The sequence below is a fragment of the Mobula hypostoma genome, chromosome 20 (genome assembly GCF_963921235.1).
Source record: "Mobula hypostoma chromosome 20, sMobHyp1.1, whole genome shotgun sequence".
Lineage (NCBI taxonomy): Eukaryota > Metazoa > Chordata > Chondrichthyes > Myliobatiformes > Myliobatidae > Mobula > Mobula hypostoma.
The window spans coordinates 21,837,677-21,857,957 of record NC_086116.1 but is presented as its reverse complement, the minus strand read 5'-3'; the positions used below and the strand labels follow the sequence as shown (position 1 = coordinate 21,857,957).

The window sequence follows — 20,281 nt, the reverse complement described above, 5'->3', positions numbered from 1 at the left end:
TCTGCGTCTCTCACTTGAATCTCTTTTGGTAAATCCGGTGACTGCAGAACTTAATGATCTCCCGCCACGCAGGCCAGTTTCTCTCAGTCGTAACTAGCATTCTTGCTGCTAGCTCCTTTCGTACTCACGCAGACTCTTTCTAAGTCGCACACGACACGACACTCACTTATTCTCTGTTTAGACCTCACACCGTGTATAAACACCATGTTACGTTAGAACATTTTATTACTGAAATTGTGCTTAACCCCCTGTTCCAGTGCAAAGACGTCGCCGCCGGAGGATGAACCCCTCGCATTGCCCACTGGGAATTGAAGTTCTATATCATGCTCACATACACAGTCCTGGACATTTCCAAGCTGCGGAACCTTCCAAGAGAGATTGTGGCGGTCGGGGGACGATATTGTAGACGTACAAGAGGGCAGTTGCTGATTGGTCGCTTGGCGACTGTGGTGTACGGGACGATGGCGACCCTGGTTCTGGACAACGGGGCTAGCACAGCGAAGATCGGCTTCAGTGAGGAGGGGGTGAGGTGCGTTTCAGAAGAAGCGGCCCTAGCGTCCGTCTTTTTTCTCTCTGGGCCTTCAGCCGATGCCTGATTCAATGCTTTCCTCTTGCAGCATTTTGCCTAATTGCCAGTTTCGCTCAAGGACTGCTCGTCTCAAAACTTTCACCTCCAACCAGATAGATGAGATCAAAGATCCCTCGGGCCTGTATTATATTCTTCCCTTTCAGAAGGTGAGTGCGTGGGTTTCAGTGGCTGCGGTTTTAGAGTGAGCTTCAAAGCGACGACGCTCGCAGCTACTTTAAAACCTGACCACAAAGATCTTGCAAGCCCCGTGGCATGGACCACCTTTTGCTGACAGGCACCAATTCATTGGTCGTTGATGTCTAATCGCTCTTATCTCATCAGGCTCCAGGGATTCTTACGGGTATCATTGGGTTTCTGGTCAAGAACAGACGTCATTTTTGGTGCTCGATGTATTGTGCGCAGAATAACTGTCCGGATATTGAAATTGTAGCAAAGTAACATTCGAACTGAGATTTAATAACAAAAACAACAGGAATTCTGCAGATGCTGGAAATTCAAGCAACACACATCAAAGTTGCTGGTGAACGCAGCAGGCCAGGCAGCATCTGTAGGAAGAGGTGCAGTTGACGTTTCAGGCCGAGACCCTTCGTCAGGACTAACTGAAGGAAGAGTTTGATGTGTGTTGCTTGAGATTTAATAATCCCGGCTTTATTGGCAACTATTACTTTTCAGTATTCTTTCGATTTTACTGCAGAAACAGCTGTGTAGTCCAACTTTTCTTTATGACTGCTCTGTTGGACTTCCTACTATTTTAAGGAAAGTTTTTAGGTCACCCGTGGTTTCCTCATCAAAAGATGTACACAATCCGTTCATGTGATTTTTTTTTCACACAAATATATCTGACAAGTGAAATTAAACAGAATTAACACACAAAGAATGCTGAAGGAACTTGGCAGGGCTTGCAGCATCTACAGAAAAGAGTAAGCAGTTGGCGTTTTGGGTCAAGGTCCTTCATCGGGATGGGGAAAAAAGATGGAAAGTCAGAATTAGAAGGTGGGAAGGGAGGAAGAAGTACAATGTAGAAGGTGATTGGTGAAACCGGGTGAGGGGGGAGAGGTGAAGTGAAGAGAAGGGAAATTGATGGTTGGACAAGGGGAAATCTGAAGGAGAGGACAGAACACCATGGAAGAAAGGGAAGGGGGAGGAATGCCAGAGGGAGGTGATGAGCAGGTAAGGAGATGATGTGAGAGGGGGAAATGTGAATAGGGAATGGTGAAGTGAGACATGTTCCCAGGAAATAACCTACCCCTTGCCTTTCTTCCACGGCCTTCTGCCCTCTCCTATCAGATTTCCCCTTCTCTGGCCCTTTCGCTTTCACCAATCAATTTTGTTGCTCTTCATTTCACCTCTCCCCCTCACCAGGTTTCACCAATCACCTACTACATTGTAATTCTTCTCATCTTTTATCTCCTGTCTTGATGAAGGGTCTCGGCCTGAAACGTCGACTGTTTACTCTTTTCCATAGATGCTGCCTGGCCTGCTGAGTTCCTCCAGTGTTTTGTGTGTGTTGCTCGGATTTTCAGCATCTGCAGATCTTCTCTTGCTTGTGATTGTGGTTTCTTTTAAATTGAGCTAGAAAACACTCTTGTACACATTGCATGAAGTTGCCCTCCACACTATTGCTGCTTGTTTGGTTTCTACAGTCTATGTAAAGATAGATTATCTTCATAATTTTTGGATAATCTTTTATGACCTTGATGTCTTATTTGGTCTGTGGATGAGCTTTTCACCAGTTTTCATGCCATCACCAGGACTGCTTATTTCCTTTCCTGTGGCATTGCTCGGCACCATCTCTTCTGTAGCTCATTTACTGCTGTAAAATTCTTTCACGCCATTATTACTTCTATCCTTGACAATTTCAACATATTTCCAGATGGCCTGTTTTGATCTACCCTTGGCCAACTTGTGACTATCCAAAATTTTGTAGTTTATGTCCTAACTGGCACCAACTCCTCTCTCTACATCACACCCATGGCTGCCAACTGGCTTCCAGTTAAACACTTCATTTTAAAATTCTTAGCTTTGATGTCAAATTCCTCCCTGACATTCTTGTATCACCAAATACATAGCAATAGTCTTTGAAAATGTTTGTATTTTTTTCATTTCATCCCCCTTGAGTAGATTTAAAAGGTGGGGGAGGGAAGAGAGAAACACAAGGTGATAGGTGAAACTGGGAGAGGGGAGGAGTGAAGTAAAGAGCTGGGAAGTTGATTGGTGAAAGAGATAAAGGACTGGAGAAGGGGCAATCTGATAGGACAGGGCAGAAGGTCGTGGAAGAAAAGGCAATGGGGAGGAGCTCCAGAAGCAGGTGATGAGCAGGTAAGAAGATAGATGAGAGAGGAAAATGGGAATGTCGAATGGTGAAGGAGAGTCGGGGGGTAATTACTGGAAGTTTGAGAAATCAATGTTCATGCTATCAGGTTGGAGGCTACCCAGGTGGAATATAAGGTGTTGCTTTTCCAACCTGATAGCCTCATCATGGCAGTAGAGGAAGCCATGGACTGGGAAGTAAAATTGAAATGGGTGGCCATCGGGACATCCCACTTTTTCTAGCGGACAGAGTGAAGGTGTTCAGTGAAGCAATCTTCTAATCTACGTCGGGTCTCACTGATGTACAGGAGGTCACACCAGGAGTGCTCACCAAGGATTAAACAGAATCATAAGGCATTCTATACATGTATCAAGGACTTGAGGAAAAAATAGGAAGGAGTAGTTTTACTGAAGGGTAAAGGAGGGAACATGTGCTTAGAGACGGAGAATTCCTATATGAATACTTTGTTTCAGTAAAGGACAAAGACGTGGTGGATAGTGAGATCATTGTGTAGATTGCTAATATGCCAGGGCATTTTGAAATAAAAAATACAGTAGTGGTGAGTCACTTGAAAATGAAGTTGGTTCTTCGCTTGCAAAAATCAGGAGGGAAGAAGCATCCTTAGGAGTGATGGCATGATCGTTGGGACAGTGGAGGCCAATTCTGGATCTGCAGACTCTGGAGCAGCAGGGACTCAGGAAAAGTTGGGATGTGGGCACTTGGGTAGTAGGATCCTTCCTGCATCTCCTCTTCAGCAGTTGCTCTTCTGGATTGCTCAAGGTTCTGGACTGCTCCATGGATCAGCATTCTCCAGTGGTCTCTGTCACAAGCCAGCTGCTACCACCTGTTGACCTCGATATTTACCTGAGAGAACTGCTGCTTAAGTTGGTTCTTGTGCCTTTTGCACGGGGCACCACGATCTCTCTTACCCTGAGAGAGCTCTCCATAGAGTACTGCTTTCCATAACCTGGAGTTGTCCGTGTGATACATGTTGCCTGACCTGCAGAGCTGCTTGAGCAGCTAAGTGGTTTCGATGCTTGGAGGTTGAGCCTTCTCCAGGGCCTTGTTGTTGGAGACATGATCCTGCCAGCTGATACCCCTGATGGAGTGGAGGCAGTACTGATGGAAGTGCTTGAGCTTCCGGATTAGCTTGACCTAGGATTCGGAGCTGTGTAGCAGTGTTGTGACGATGGCAGCCCTGTACACCTGGATTTTGTGGCCAGACACAGCTGGTGGTTCTTCCACACACATTTCTGGAGGCACTCAAAAGTACTGCTGGCTCTGGGGAGTCAATTGTCAATGTCTGTAACTACTGTAGTGTCATTGGAGATAATGCTGTCCAGGTGGGTGAACTGCTCACCATGGTGAGAGGGTGGTCATCAATGGTGACCTGAGGTGAGTTGTAGACATCTCGAGGGGGCTTCTGATGGAGGATCATTGTTTTGACCATTAACCCAAAAGCCCTGGCAGCCTTGGCGAACTGAACAATTGCAGCCTGTAGTATGTCCTCTGTGTGCATGAGAAGAGCACAGTCCAGAGATGTACCAGTTGGTTGATTAATTGGTTGTTATAAATTGTCCTGTGATTAGGGTTAAATCGAGTTGCTGGGTAGTGCAGCTTGATGGGCCGGAAGGGCCTGTTCTGTGGTATATCTCAATAATAAATAAATATTGTTCAATATATGCTGCTTCTGTATACTCAGCCACTTTTATAAATAATTGGATTGGGGAATTAGTAATTGTGCAGAAAGCAAATGGTATGGATTTTCTTGGATTAGAAGGTGAAGTTAATAGGTTATCTGAGGGATCAGTGCATGTGTCTGGGCTATTTGCAAAATGTATCACTGATTTGGCTGAGAACACAAAATATATTTCCATGTTTGCTAGTGGTACTACACTAGTAGAATTGTGAGTAGGGCTGAGTAACTGAGTGGACGAGAACATGGCAGTTTGAATGTAATGTGGAACATGTTTTTAAAACGAAAGAAGTATTTCTAAATGGTGACAGAATGAAGGTGTGCTTCCAGATAAGGCACAGAATGTCAGTGTGCATGTGCAGCAAGTGATTAAATGCCACAGAAGCTCATGCTTCATATGGGCACATTGCTGTCCAGCTGTGGATGTACAACTGTTAATTGTGGTCTACTGTTTGCCCTGGTAATCTAATGGTGATAACCTCATTAGAATTATTGCAAGTAGAGATGAGGCAAAAGGTTTTTCAGGTTGTTAGTTCACTTCATTTTCACTTTTACGAATTTATTTTGATTAACTTTCTAATTTGACAATTTTGACTCATTCAGTTGTGTTTAACTTGCAATATAAAAGTTCCCTTAGAAGTGTTTGAGGATTTTTTGTTTCATTGAATGTATTTGCATGATGCTAAGTAACATTTCTCACTTTAGGGATATTTGGTTAACTGGGATGTTCAAAGGCAAGTATGGGACCACCTGTTTGGGAAAGAAATGTACAAGGTAAGCTCCACTGATTTGTATTTTATAGTGCTTTTTAAAATGTATAAACATAACCATATATTTTTTGTGATCTACCATTCCACAAGTAACATGACAAATCTAAGGTTTAAAAGCTTTAGATTGTTTGTAATGCTTCTGCAAAGGATATTTCTAATCAGAATCATTTTTTAGTTTGGTAGTAAATGGCAGTTGAAGTTACTAAATACTACTTTTTTAAAAAATCAGGAAAAATGTGCAAGTAATTGAAGCAATCTTAAGAAGTTATGTTTCCAAAGGAGCCTGATTCCTAAGAAGACCTATTTAATAGTTATGAATTTGTTTTTGAAATTCCTTTCTGTTAATCAGCTTTGTGTAGGTTGGTAGCACAGTTATCTCAGGATCAGAAGATGACCGCTCTTGCTTCCCTTGGGGCTCATAACAGTACTACTGCTTTATGGAGAGATCATTTATTAACACTGTTCGTTGGTCTAGGGGGATATGAACGATTCCACTGTTTCATTTCCTTAATCTGATTAGTTTTCCTCTTGTCCAAGGCCATCATAAAAAGTTATTTCTTGAAATGTTGACAATGTTAGGAATTGTGGCAATCTATCATGATTATCGTGAGAATATATTAACAGCAAAATATAATTTTGAGGTATGAATATTTTATTTTCATTGCATTAAATAGGATTCAGTCTAAGTACTGACTGAATTGAGTTCAGTATACTTAATGCTTCATGAATTGAATGAAGCTAGAAATCTGAAGTCATATGGGAAGTTTAGTGGCCATCTGCAGTTTTGCATTGTTTATGAATAAGTATTTCTGCACATACTTTCAGAAAAAAGTAGAATTTAAAGGTTTTACTTATAATGCAAATTCCTGGATTTTTCTTGGTGTTTGTAGGGGCATTTCAACATTTGCTGTATGACCACCTGCAATTGTTTTGAACATGGGTCTGTGACTTGGAAATCTGGTAATGTCCAATGTATTAGACTATTTGCCTTTGTGCAAGAGAATGCATTTCCATCAAAGGTAAATTAGGCAAGGCCAACTTCAGCACTGGGTCTGGATTGCTCATGGGTGAGGGAGAGCATCATGGAATTGGCAAGATAAGTCAGGATATTTAGCTGCCACTAATAAATGCTGGCTAGGATGAGTTGAGTTGAATCAAGATTGAGCTTGAATTGAGCTTAGAGGTGTGTGGTGTTTAGTACTGGGGAGTGTGAGGAGGGAGGAGAATGTTTGTTAACATAAATGAAGGTCCTCTTTATTGTAATTAATTAACATAAAGAGGACCTTTCAGTGTTGGTTTCCCAGCAGTGGTTTTCAACCTTCTCATGAGAATCACAATCAGTTAATATCACTGGCATACGTCATGAAATTTGTTAACTTAGCAGCAGCAGGACTGAGCAATACATGATAGTATAGAAAATAAATAAATCAATTTTAGTAAGTATATATGTATATTAAACATTTAAATTAGAAGTAGTGCAAAAACAGAAATAGTTTTTTAAAAAGTGAAGTAGTGTTCATGGGTTCAATGTCCATTTAGAAATTGGATGGCAGAGGGGAAGAAGCTGTTCCTGAATCATTGAGTGTGTGTTTTCTGGCTTCTGTACCTCCTTTCTGATGGTAACAATGAGAAGAGGGCATGTCGTGGGTGTTGGGGGTCCTCAATAATGGACACTGCCTCTCTGAGCCACCACTCCTTGAAGATGTCTTGGATATTATAGAGGCTAGTACCCAAGATGGAGCTGACTAATTTTACAATTTTCTGTAGCTTCTTTTGATGCTTTGCAGTAGCTCCTTCATAGCAGACAATGTTGCAGGCAGTCAGAGTGCTCTCCACATCTGTAGAAGTTTTTAAGGTGACAAACTAAATCTCCTCAGATTGCTAATGAAATATACCTGTAGTCTTGCCTTCTTTATAGCAGCATTGATATTTTGGGATCAGGTTAGTTCCTCAGAGATCCTGATCAGGAACTTGAAATTGTTCACTTCTGAACCCTCTATGAGGATTGGTTTGTGTTCCCTTTTGATTCCTACCCTCTTTGAAGTCCACGATCAGCGCTTTGGTCTCACTGACATTGAGTCTGAGGCTGTTGCTGCAACACCACTCAACTAATTGGTATATCTCACTCCAGTGCACCCTCTCACTTCCATCTGAGATTCTGCCAACAATGGTTGTATCATCAGCAAATTTATAGATTGCGTTTGGGCTATACCAAGCCACACGGTCATGGGTATAGAGGGAGTAGAGCAGCAGGCTAAGCACACATCCCTGTAGTGCGCCAGTGTTGATTGTCAGCGAGGAGGAGATATAATTACCAATCCACACAGATTGTTGTCTTCTGGTTAGGAAGTTGAGGATCCAATTGCAGAGGGAGGTACAGAGGTTCTGTAGCTTATCACTCAGGACGGTGGGAATGATAAAGTACGACTTTAATTTTGAAAGGATACGTCGGTTTAGGGCATATTTGCAAGATGGTTTGAGTGCTTACAAAGAACTGTATGATAGAAAAATGCGTGAGGCTAAGCAATTAAGCATACTGTCCTTTTTGAAGCCTTCCACATCAGCCACAGCGGACGACGAACCTCGACCTTCGACATCGAGGCAGGCAGACATAGAAGAAGATGACCTGCCTGCCCTGATCGACAATGAGATGACACACCCGTGTCCCATCACCCCAGTGGTCCCAACCCCCGGGCTGCAGACAGATACCCACTCACGGAGAATGCAGTGGTAGCTGGGAGGCATCTAGCACGTCTAAGAAAAAAGCCGAAATAAACAAGCTAATTATTACATGCCAGGCGGCACCTAATTGATTAGCTTGTTTATTTCGGCTTTTTTCTTAAAGATGTGCTGGGTGCGTCCTGGGCACTGCTGGACCGCTGCACGCTTCGCGGATCGGTATCAGTTCGCTGCCCAGAGGGTGAGGGCCACTGCACCACCCCAACCTCTGATGACTCAGCCTAACACACCATCATCAGTGTGCTCGATCTCTTCCCGATTCCCGTAAGCGATATTACACTGTACATACATTATTTCTACTTTATATCGGTTGTGTATTTTTACGTGTTATTTGGTATGATTTGGCAGCTTCATAGCTTGCACCGTGCTTCTGCCGAGAACGCTTGCGTGAGATTTTCGCTACGGAGAACAGTGCAGGCAATCATTGTAGAGAAGTATTTCTAATTTATGTAGGCTGTGTATTTATCATATCATTCCTGCTTTTACTATATGTTACTGTTATTTTAGGTTTTATGTGTTATTTGGCATGATTTGGTAGGTTATTTTTGGGTCTGCGAACGCTCACAAATTTTTCCCATATAAATAAATGGTAATTGCTTCTTTGCTTTATCACATTCCGGCTTACGAACCGTTTCATAGGAACGCTGTACCTTTGGATGGCGGGGGAAACCTATATGGTTTATTGATAAGGAAACTTATTTATTAGAGATGTTTTGAAGAAACAATGTAATCTGGATAGAGAATTGGTGGATGTACAGAAGACATTGATGTGGTGGCAAATCAAATGTGGCTTCAGACATTAAAACGTCATGGTGTAGGAAATTGCATGTTGGTATAAGTATAAATTGGCTGTCCATCAGGAAATTCAGAGCATGCATAATTGGGTTTTTATCTATTTTGGCAAGATTTAAAGAGCGGAGTGCCTTGGGGATTGGTACTGGGACCTCAACTTTTGTTTTCAATTTATATTTATGACTTTATGAATAAATCAAAGATGTGGTGGCTAAATGTGTAGAAAGGTAATTAGGCAATTAAATTGTGAAGAGGTTGGTTATGCAGGGATGTAGGTAGGTCAAGTAAGAAGGCAAAAATCTGATAAATGGAGTTTAATGTAACAAAACGTGAAATTGTCTATTTTGGTAGGAAAAGTAAAAAAATCATATTACCTAGATAGTGGAAGACTGCAGATCCTTCAAATACAAAGGGATCTAAGTGTCCCTGTCCATGATTTGTAATAGGCTGGAATGCAGGTACAACAAATAATTAGGAAAGCTAACAATCCTATTTTTTATTGCTAGGGGAATGGAATATAAAAGCAGTGTCACTGAAAAGACATTGGTGATATCTCGTTTAGGCTACTGTGTACTGTATAGATCTTACTTAAGGACAGATGTTAATGCATTCAAAGCCATTCAGAGAAGGCTTACAAGACATAGTGGAAATGGATGAGTTATCTTTAGAGGAAAGATTGACAGACTGGGCTAGTATCCACTAATATTAATACTTAGGTGAATAAAAAGGGGATTTGATGGAGAAGGTGAATGTGGAGAGGATGCTTTGTTTCACTTTAGTGTAATCTAGAACTTGATTTTTTTTTAAATGAGTTACCCAGTTAAGAAAGAGATGAGTTGTTTTTTTTCTCCTAATGGTCATGAATGTTTAGAATCCACTTTATCATGTTGCAGTGAAAATTACATCTTTGAATAATTTTAAGGCAGAGGTTGATGCAAGCTTGTTAAGTAAAGCAATGAAAGGTTACTGCAGGTGAAAGGGAGTGCAGAGATAAGGGGCCAAATTTCCACATCTTTTACCAAGTAGGTACATTATACTGTGCAATTGTTGATTGATAGCGCTGTTACTAACTCATTTAGATTCGTTCTTTTATGAGTGGGATATCTGTTGGCACTTAGCTCCATTGCTGGTTAAATCAAAATGTTTTAGCTGTGCAGGAACCGCCTTTCTGACAGATAATTGGAGCTTAAAGGCACTGATGTAGAGATCCGTAGATTTTGATGAGGCCAGTGTACTGAACTGTTTATTTAAATTATGTGATATTTTCATGTTTGTTTATGTCTGGCTTTTGCGGTGAAAGTCTGAGGAACAGGTCAACATAAATCCTCCATTGGGTATTTCTGGCAGAAGATGCTCACAGCAACTTTGGGATTCAGGCACTGCTAGGATTGGACATTTTTCTGTGATTACAATTTAATTTTCCACCCCTATCTTTGGACCTGGTGGAACTGCAGAACTTTGATCTGATCCATTTACAGTAGCTGTTTAACATGAATGTAGTCCTGTCTGTTAGCTTCATCAAATTGATAGTTTGTTTAGTGGTTTGAACATGGAATAGTACAGCACAGTAGAGGCCCTTTGGCCCAAAACGGTTAATCTAATGCATCCTAAAGCAGAGCCTTCCATTCATCTTTCATCCATATATGTATCTAAGAATTCCGTAAATATCTCTAATGCATACTTCCCAGCAATCAATTTAAAATTAGCTGTTTTTAGCTTGGGGGAAAAAAGTGTTAGTTGTACACTCTATCAACGACTCTTATCATCTTGTACACCTCTATCAAGTCACCTCTCATCCAACTTTACTCCAAAAAAAAAAGCTGTAGCTCGTTCAATCTTTCCTCATAAGGTACGCTTTCTAATCCAGGCGGTGTTCTGCTAAATCTCCTCCGTACCCTCTCTAAAGCTTCTACATCCTCCTATAATGAGGCAACCAGAACTGAACACAATGCTCCAAGTGTGGTCCATAGGGTTCAGTAGAGCTGCAATGTTATCACATGGCTCTTGAATTCAATCCCCTGATTAATGAAGACCAATCCACCATACACTTTCTTAACTACCCTATGGACTGGTATGGCAATGTGGGGCAGCCTTATCCCTCTGTTCCTTCACACTGCTAAGAATCTTGCCTTTAAGCCTGTACTCAGCTTTCAGGTTCAACCTCTCAAAGTGTATCACTTCGTGCTTTTCCAGGTTGAACTCCATCTGTCATTTCAGTCCAGTTCTACATCCTTTCAATGACTTGTTGTAACCTATGACAACCTCCTACACTTGCCACAACATCACCAACTTTCATTCCATCTACAAACTTATCACCTTTCCACTTGCTCATTTAAGTCATTTTTAAAAATTGCAAAGAGAAGGGGTCCTAGAACAGATCCCTGCGTATCTTCTCTGGTCACCAACCACCAGGTGGAATACATTCCATCTACTACCACCCTTTACCTTCTGTGGGTAAGCCAATTCTGAATTTGCACAGCCAAGTTTTCCTAGATCCCATTATTCCTAACTTTCTGAATGAACTTATTTAAAATCCATATACACCACATCTACTGCTCTACCTTTATCAATTTGTTTTGTCACTTCCTCAAGAGACATGAACTCCCCCTCACAAAACTGTGATGATTTACCCTAATCAGTTTCTGCTTCTCCAAAGACTCATTAACTCAGTCTCTTAAGAATCCTCTCCAGTAGTTTGCCCACCACTGACCACTGACTGGTCTGTAATTTCCAGGATTATCCCTATTACCTCTCTAGAGCAAAGGAATAACCTTCCAATCTTCCAGTACTACTGTGGCCAAGTTGGATGCTAAGATTATCACAAAAGGCACAGCAATCTCTTTCCTCACTTCCCATAGTGACTTAGGGTATAATCTAGGCCTAGGGACTTGTGCTTCTTAATGATTTCCAAAAGTTCCAGAATGTCCTCTTCCTTAATGTCAACATATTCCAACGTATAAGCATGCTTTAAGCTGTTCTCACGTTCATTTAGGTCTCTCTCACTGGTGAAAACTGAAGCAAGTTATTCATTAAGGACTTTCCCTACTTCTTCAGACTCTAGACATCCACTTCTTCTTCAAATAGGTGTAGAATGCCTTAGGTTTTCTTTAATACTCCTCTCAGTGCCTTCTCGTGTCCCCTTCTAGCTCATTGAATTAATTTGGCTCACTGTATTGATGGTAAAATGGGTGAATTAACACAAACAATAAGGTCTGCGTTGCTAACAGCTGGGATTTTCTCACCAATCCTCAGCTTTGCATTGCAGATACTAGGAACATACTAAATAGAATAATTTTCTCTTGTTCACTTGCCTAAGTATATCAGCAACCACCTTCTCCTCCCACAATTGTTAGTCTTCCAAAGCTTCTCAATTATGGTCAATTACTTTTTTTGACTCTACAGGACGAATAGTAGAAATTTATCACATTGTGTCTTAATTGTTTCAAAATTTGCATTTAGGTAGATTTTCCTGAAACCACTATAATCATCACTGAACCATATTTCAACTTTAATTCCATCCAAGAATCAATGAATGAAATCTTATTTGAAGAATATCAATTTCAAGCAGTCTACAGGACAAATGGTAACTGAACGTACTTCAATGTTTTTTTTATTAATGAGGTCTGCCGATTCCAGTAACTTACTATTTTATAGTCCTTTTTAAACAGGAATGTGATTTTGATATTTTAAATGTATTTTTCAGCTGGAACATTGAGTGCTTCCAAGTATTTTGAAGAAAATGATTCTGAACTTTGCTGTCTTGTGGTGGACAGTGGCTACTCTTTTACACACATTGTTCCTTGTTGTAAAGGGAAAAAGATGAATGAAGGTATTTGCAGGTAAATTAGTTATCTTCATAAATGTTCTTCTATATTGCCATCTGTTACCCTAGCAAAGTATTAATTTTTTTAGGTTATGAAGACACGTAGTCCCCTTTTATTGTCATTTAGTAACGCATGCATTAAGAAATGATACATTATTTCCTCCTCTGTCCTCACAAAACACAGGACAAACCAAGACTGAAAAAACTGACAAAACCACATAATTTTGCATACAGTTACAAACAGTGTAACAATACCATAACTTGAGGAAGAAAGTCCGTGAGCACAGTAAAGTTCAAAGTTTCTCAAATGTCCCACATCTCACGCAGACGGGAGAAGAAGAAAAACTCTCCCTGCCATGCTGATCACAATCTGACTCCGAGTCATCTGAAAACTTTGAGCTCTGATCAGCTCTCTGACACCGAGTACTGAGCGGCATCTCTGCTGAATGATTCGACCTCCTTCTCGGTCGCCAAAAGCAGGCAAGGCTGGGGATTTTGAGGCCTACCCTCCGAAAGATTCCTGACCACACAGTAACGACAGCAGCGGACGGGCGTTTCAGAAATTTCTCCAGATGTTCCTCTGTGCTTTCACGTATTGTCCACGGCCCCTACTTAACAGATACGACATCATTTTTCTCCAGAGAGCTGTGCACGCGTGGCGCGCTGCCATCTTCTCCTCCCGCTATATTTAATTATAACCAACAGATCTATTTTAATGGCAGTCATTAAAACTTTGGTGAAACATTTTGTGCTTCCTTAATTTCTTTCTCAGGTGTTAAGAGATAAATCAAATGGTAACTATAATGTCCTAGTAAAGGAAAGTTGGGTGGGTCTTTAGAATTATTATTTCAATGTGACATCTATCCTGACAAGAGATTGAATTTAGAACTTACTTTGACCACCACTTAAGTGAGGAGGTACAGGGTAATAGTAATAATAGTTCAGCCATTGATGGAAGTTGGAAAATGGGAAAAGAAGAGAAGTGGAAATTATTACTTAAATACAGGAAGAATTTCTATCCATACTTTTTCTAGTGAAAGAATAAATGCAACCTAAAGATTTAAAATCTGGAGGAAGTTTTGTTGAATTTATGACTTGACTAAATTATGTCTTCTGTATGGCGAATAATAGTACAACACAGAACCAGGACACTATGCTAACACTTCTGTGCCAACCATCAAGCACCTATTTTACACTGATCTTATCCCAGCCCATTATATTCTAATCACTGTAGCATAGCTGTTAGTGCGATACTATTACAACTCAGGCGTTCTGAAGTTTGGAGTTCAATTCTAGCGCCCTTCTGTCAGGACTCCCTGTAGAATGCATGTTGATTTCTCCAAGTTCTCCAGTTTCCCCCCAGGGTCCAAAGATGTACTGGGTAGGTTAATTAGTCATTTTACATAAATTGGCCCGTGATTAGGTTAGGGTTAATTGGGCTTGTCGGTGGGTTACTGGGGCAGCTCGAAGGGCCAGAAGGGCCTAATCTGCACTGTATTGCTAAAATTAAAAAAAAAACACCACCTTATTAACATCCTGGCACTCATCTACACACCAAGGGCAATTTGCAGCACTCAAATCTCCTACCAATCTACACATACTTTGGATGGGGTAGGAAACCAGAGCAACTGGAGTAATCCAACAAGATCATAGGAGAGTGTGCAAACTTCGCACAAACAGCACTGGAGATGAGATTGAACCCGGGATGTTGGAACTGTGAGGCATCAGATTTACTTGTCCTGGCACCCTAGATAAATGCTCTGCTCTAGGATTGTTTTGTAATCATGTGAGAATGTTCTGTCAGGTCAGATTTTCCTCCATAGATGATGACTGGAATTTTCAGAATCTTTCTGTTAATAAGAAGTGCATGTATATTTTTGGTGGGTTATGCTCCGTCACTATTCTTTTGTGCACAAGATATGGTCATTGTTGGACTGTTCATCATTACCTCATCTAAAAAGATTGTGTGCTTCTGTCAAATTGAACTTCACTTATTTGGGTTCTGGCAGGTGGCTCTGCAAGAGAAGAATGAATTAATTCTATATTTCTTTGCAGGATTAACGTTGGAGGGAAACTGCTCACAAACCATCTTAAGGAAATAATATCTTACAGGTAAATCTTCCAGAAATTTGGCAGATTAGGAATGGGTTATGATTAATGGTGTTTTGTGGGGGTAGGGGATGCAAGTGATTTGAATCAATAGTTCTGGTTATTACAAATTATTACAGAAAATTTGATTCTTTCAAAGAAATGGTTACTAAACTTGTGTTATAAGTAACTAAGTGGTTGTTTTCTTTACACAGTATTAAACCTATAATTCATCAACCCAGATTTAAATTTTAGATAGCTTAGAAATGCCAATAACTTGGTTACCAAATTTAGGAAATATAGATTCCTTATTTAAAGAATGCACCTCTTTTGAAGGGAATAAATGTGTTGATTAAATTGTAGTCAGAACTGTTTTAGGGTATTCTAAATTGTGAATGGTTTATTGGGGCTAACTGAATAAAAGAGTAATAGATTTTGTTTTAAAAACTTGTACTGATTTGAATGGATAGTATGGTACAATTCAATGAAAATCATATGTTTTGATGTTCAGTGAGTAGCTGTGTTTCCTTTGTATAGAGAATAAACCAAAGCTTCAATTACGATTGCTCTCAGATTACAAACCGTCTCACCCATAATGATGGGACTTGATGAAGTAATGCTGTGTTTTTTGAAAGAAGTAACTATGCTACCAATTGTTATGCACAATGCTTTGTAAACCACTTTTTGTTTGTAAGCTGCTGCATAATATAAATTCACAGTGCTGAACAGGTCCTTTGGTCTATCCCAGTGTTAATATTTTTTCATTGACTACTTCATGTCCTTCTTAATTTAACTTTGTCAACATATCCTTCACTTTTTCTTTCTTCATGTCCTTATTTACCTACTCCTTAAGTCAGACTATCAGGGCATTGAAGGTACTTTTTCCAATGACCTTGCACTCAGAAAAAAATTTAAAACTGTTGATGCTAGAAATCCAAACTTAAAGAAAAAGAATAACACTGGAAACTTTTTGTTTTTGTGTGTTGTAGCCCAGTGGGCATGTCCCAAAGCTTTATTATTTGCTATACATTACACATTATTTACTATATATGGACAAGGAAGGTTAAACTAATGTTAACTGCCCCATCTCTACCACATTAGGTCTTAAGTGCTCATTCTTTCAGAGATATTTTCTTTGTTCTACCTGTGCCCTTCCCACCCTTTCCTGCTACCTAAACTAACTTGTTTTTCTTTCCAAGTTCTGACTTGAAATATTACCTGTTTTCCTTTCAACAGATGTTGCAAGACTGGCTGAGTGTTTCCAGTATTTTTGACTTTCAAAGTTAATTTTTTGAAGTAGCTTTTTCTTGGTAACTGGAATTAGGAATTTCTAATTCCTCCTTTGTTCTTCACCCTACAACAGTGAATTCTGGACAGAATTCACTGTAATGTACCAGATGATCTAGAAATTTAAAAGGAAGTTTTACATGTCTTGTGTCCAAAACCATACTTCTAATTATCTATTAATCATTTGCAAATATGGTGGCAACAATGTTGCTGGTAAAACACTGTTATTTTAAAGATTTTATAAGATTAGCTTTATTTGTTACATGTACATTGTTCCATAAATGGCAACAATGAATATCAATCCAGACAGGTTATATAAAAATAACCAAACATTTCTTAAACACGGATAAACGATAAGGTAAAAAAAAACAAATGAAAACTTTAACCGGAAGTTAACCAATATGCAGCCGTTCAATGACTGGTTCTTAAAGCGTTAAATGCGAAATCAGTTCTTAAAGCGATACACTCAGATATAGTTCTTAAAGCGATAAATTCGAAAGTCCAACAGATCTATACGTTTAATTCGGGAGAAACTTCTCTGGAGAAGGATTGCTTCATAGACGCAACTTTCCTGCTGGTTCTGTCCACAGAATCCATGTGGAGGTAAATAAACAGTTTAAATCAACAGACCTTAAATTCTTTTAGAGAGAGAGCACAAACTGTTGCATGAACTCTTTGCTCTTTTTGGCAAGAGTTATCTCGATGCAGGTTGCTACTCCAACGAAGACTCAATAAGGTCAATCCTTTATTAAACTGCCAAACGATGCGGACCCCTCTCGATCCCTTGATCCTGCACTTCGATAAATTCTGCACTCTCCCTTCTAATGTTGGAATTGAGTAAATCAACACGTCTAGCCAAAAATTTCCAGTCCAATAATATGGTATTTTGCAATAGAATGCACAACCATTTTAAAAATGAAAGTGCATCACAAAAACAAACACACAACAGAAGCAGAGATACAGCATATTCTACCTGGAAATGTACAAGCTAAAAAACCTACTGCATCACCTGGGTCGACCCTTATATAGTCATGGGTCACATGTCATCACGTGACCTCACATTGGCGGGAAAATCACATCAAGTGACCTCCAGAAGACCATTACATCATTCTCACAAAAAAAACGATCTCCTTGAGCATGTAACACCTCCCTCCACAAGTGGACTCACTTTCGAAGGTTCTGCTGTTCATGTTCTATGTGTTTTTGTTTACTTATTTTTACTATTTATGCAATTTATCCTCTTTTTTTCACAAATTCATTATGTGGCAGTCTTGTGTGTATTTTTAGTGAGTTTGATTGTGTTTCTTTGTTAGTATCTGTGAGAAAATGAATCTCAAAGTTATACATTGTATACATACTTTGATAGTAAATTTGAACTTTGAATTTTTGATTTCAGTTAATTTGCCTCACTCCATAATATTATTCCTAAAATCCTAAAATCCTTAAATCCTTCCTAATATCCATGATGACAACATCCACAGCTCCATCTTCATCAATCACTTTTGTCACCTCCTTGAAAATTCCTAATTAGCACATAGTTTTCCAAATATTTATAAATCATATCACTAAGAAACCAGTAACTTCTCTACCACTGATGTGAGATTCACTGGTCTATAACTTACAGGATTATCCTTATTTCCCTCTTTGAATAATGGGACGTTAGCTACTCGCCAGGCTTCTGGGACCTCACCTGTGGTTAGGGAGGAGACAAAAGATGGCCAAGGCCCCAAAAACCTCATCTCTTGCCTATCTCATATTTGTTATTCTGCTTAATAGTTCCAACTCATGAACTATGAAACCAACTGATTTTCTTCAGCAAGGATGTGATTGCCGGAAGTTTAATGTTTTTATTGTGTAAAAGGATAACTTGTGGCTTTGAGGGACTTATGGTTTCTAACCTATATACTACTAACTCTCATGCTCTGTCTGTCTGTTTGTCTGTTTGTGACCTCTAATTAGCGCAAACAGTGCATTACAGCGGCACTTTTTTTGGCTAAATCGAATTAAAATTCACTAATTTACAGAATGCAGGCAAAGTTCAGGGTTATATATTGGTATAAAATTGCTCATTTGCCAAAATCAAAAGGCTCCCTTTCACTCAAGTGCGGATCTGCCATCATGGAAATTGGGACATGACAGCCTGACGCATGCACACAGCCAGCCTCAGCAGTGACACCTACTAGACCAAAAGGGCAGGGCAGCTCTATTTCAAGGGGTCACATTCTGCTAATCACCATCAGCATGTGCAGGATTGGGACAGATCAAACTGGGACCCATCAATAAGAGATAATTAAACCTTATTGTAATGACGTACTTCGAGACACCCATGAAACCCTTTGCTGCAGTCAAAAGACAGCGGTGACTATATCACGTCCATTTAGGAGAGCTCCAACCACATTATCAAGAATAATCAGCATCCTTTAGCGTTACTGGTTCGTATCTTCTATCCGGCATTAGGGTAAAAAAAATGGTCAGCCTTATTATGCCGCGTGGATAGGGAAGGAGGACATTATGGTCAAGAGATGATGCCAAACGTAGTCGGGAAGCGGCAAGGAGAGGGAGAGAACAAGAATCGGATGAGGCCAGGGCCGCAGGACTCCAGGATCAAAGAGTCAGGACAAAAAAAGAGGAGAGAAGAAGAGACAGAGGAGGAGAGGCATGCACGTCTCCAGGATCAGAGACAAACAACAAACAGCAGAAGAGATGAAGAGACGGGGAATGAAAGGGCTGCATGTCTCCAGAATGACAAAAACAGGCACAGAAGGAGGAGAGAGGAAGAGACAAAGGAGCTGAGAAATGCATGTCTCCAAGATCAGAGACAAACAACAAACAGCAAAAGAGATGAAGAGACGGAGGATGAAAGGACTGCACGTCTCCAGAATGACAACAAGCGGCATGAGGGATGCAGATAAATCAGAAATGATGCCATCAAAAGTGTCCGTTAAACGAGGAGGAGCTATATTTGCTTTACTACACGTTGTTCTTTAATAAACTGAGGTTTTCTACTTCAGTTTCCAAAGCAAAGTGATACCAATAACATTCAGGAAAATTTAATGTTCATGCTGGTCACATCAGACTGCACTACCCTTCTCTCAAAGGGTGCCCCAACGGGTCACCCCGTTGCCTAGTTTTTAATAACTGTGTGGAAAAGCAACATGAAATTTTTTTGCACATTCTGAATAATTTTTTTATTTCAAAATTTAACTTTCTAAAATAAAAATGAAAGAATTGCAGAACTTTGAAGGGAAGAAGAACCGGGTTGTGGGATCCAGTGGATCAGGAGGAACCAGCTGGATAAGCTATTTGAACCTGCAGCATTGCTTGAGTGCTGCTTGTTACTTTCCTAAACTACTGGCATGGATTCTGAACAATCTTGGGGTGTTTTTTTAAATCTTATTTTCAATACTGTTGCTCATGATTTTTCATTATCATGGAGAATGCTAAATTATTGTGAATGGCAGGTACAGTCTATTCTTGTAGTTGCTTACAAACATGAGAAAATGTGCAAATGCTGGAAATCCAAAGCAACACACACAAAATGCTGGAGGAACTCAGCAAGTCAGGCAGCATCTATAGCAAAGAGCAAACAGTCAATGTTTTGGGATGAGACACTCCTGAATCCTAAAGAAGGGTCTCAACCTGAAACGTTGACTGTTTATTCTTTTCCATAGATGCTGCCTGACATGATGAGATTCCTCCAGCATTTTGTGTATGTGTTGCTTTGCAGCTGCTTAGTTAGAATTGACTTTGGGCTCTTCGAAGTAACCACTGTTGGTGGTTAGCAGTGGAAGGGCAGTGGTTGGCCATGTTTTTGTCGGCAGTTTGTAAATGTTCACAATGGTCATATTTCCCACTCTGTCTGTAAATGGAATCTTCATCTACTGTTCAGTACATTTGGATTATGAGTCTATTAAAGTAAAGAAAGTCAATCTTACGTTCTCACACTTTGATATCAACGTATAGTTGATGGGACCCCCTGTCAATTGATTGGCCTGTAAGGGGACTTTAACTTGACTTGTTTTGCAGCTTTACACATCAGATCAGAATGTCATTCATGGGCACTTGAGTCTCAGCACACAAGCAAACCACTTATCATAGGGTCTCCTACAAAATGTAGCCACCAGTTGAAAGCAAGAATTTGAACTATGTATGCTTGAAGGGACCAAAATATCTAAACCTGAAGCTT

At 40.1% G+C, this 20,281-nt stretch overlaps 1 protein-coding gene across 2 annotated transcripts in view; it reads left to right on the top strand.

Annotated features, from left to right (window-relative positions):
• Positions 1–373: 373 nt before the first annotated feature.
• Positions 374–20,281, top strand: part of actr6 (actin related protein 6) — a 40,669-nt gene continuing 20,761 nt past the window's right edge. For both annotated transcript variants that reach the window (XR_010021096.1, XM_063072504.1), the window contains exons 1-6: positions 374–529; positions 618–735; positions 5,302–5,370; positions 12,357–12,480; positions 12,601–12,736; positions 14,776–14,832. Coding sequence is in view for 1 of the 2 variants with exons in the window: in XM_063072504.1 (XP_062928574.1) it covers positions 462–529; positions 618–735; positions 5,302–5,370; positions 12,357–12,480; positions 12,601–12,736; positions 14,776–14,832 (572 nt within the window). In the remaining variant the exon portion in view is untranslated. The remainder of the gene's footprint in view (positions 530–617; positions 736–5,301; positions 5,371–12,356; positions 12,481–12,600; positions 12,737–14,775; positions 14,833–20,281) is intronic.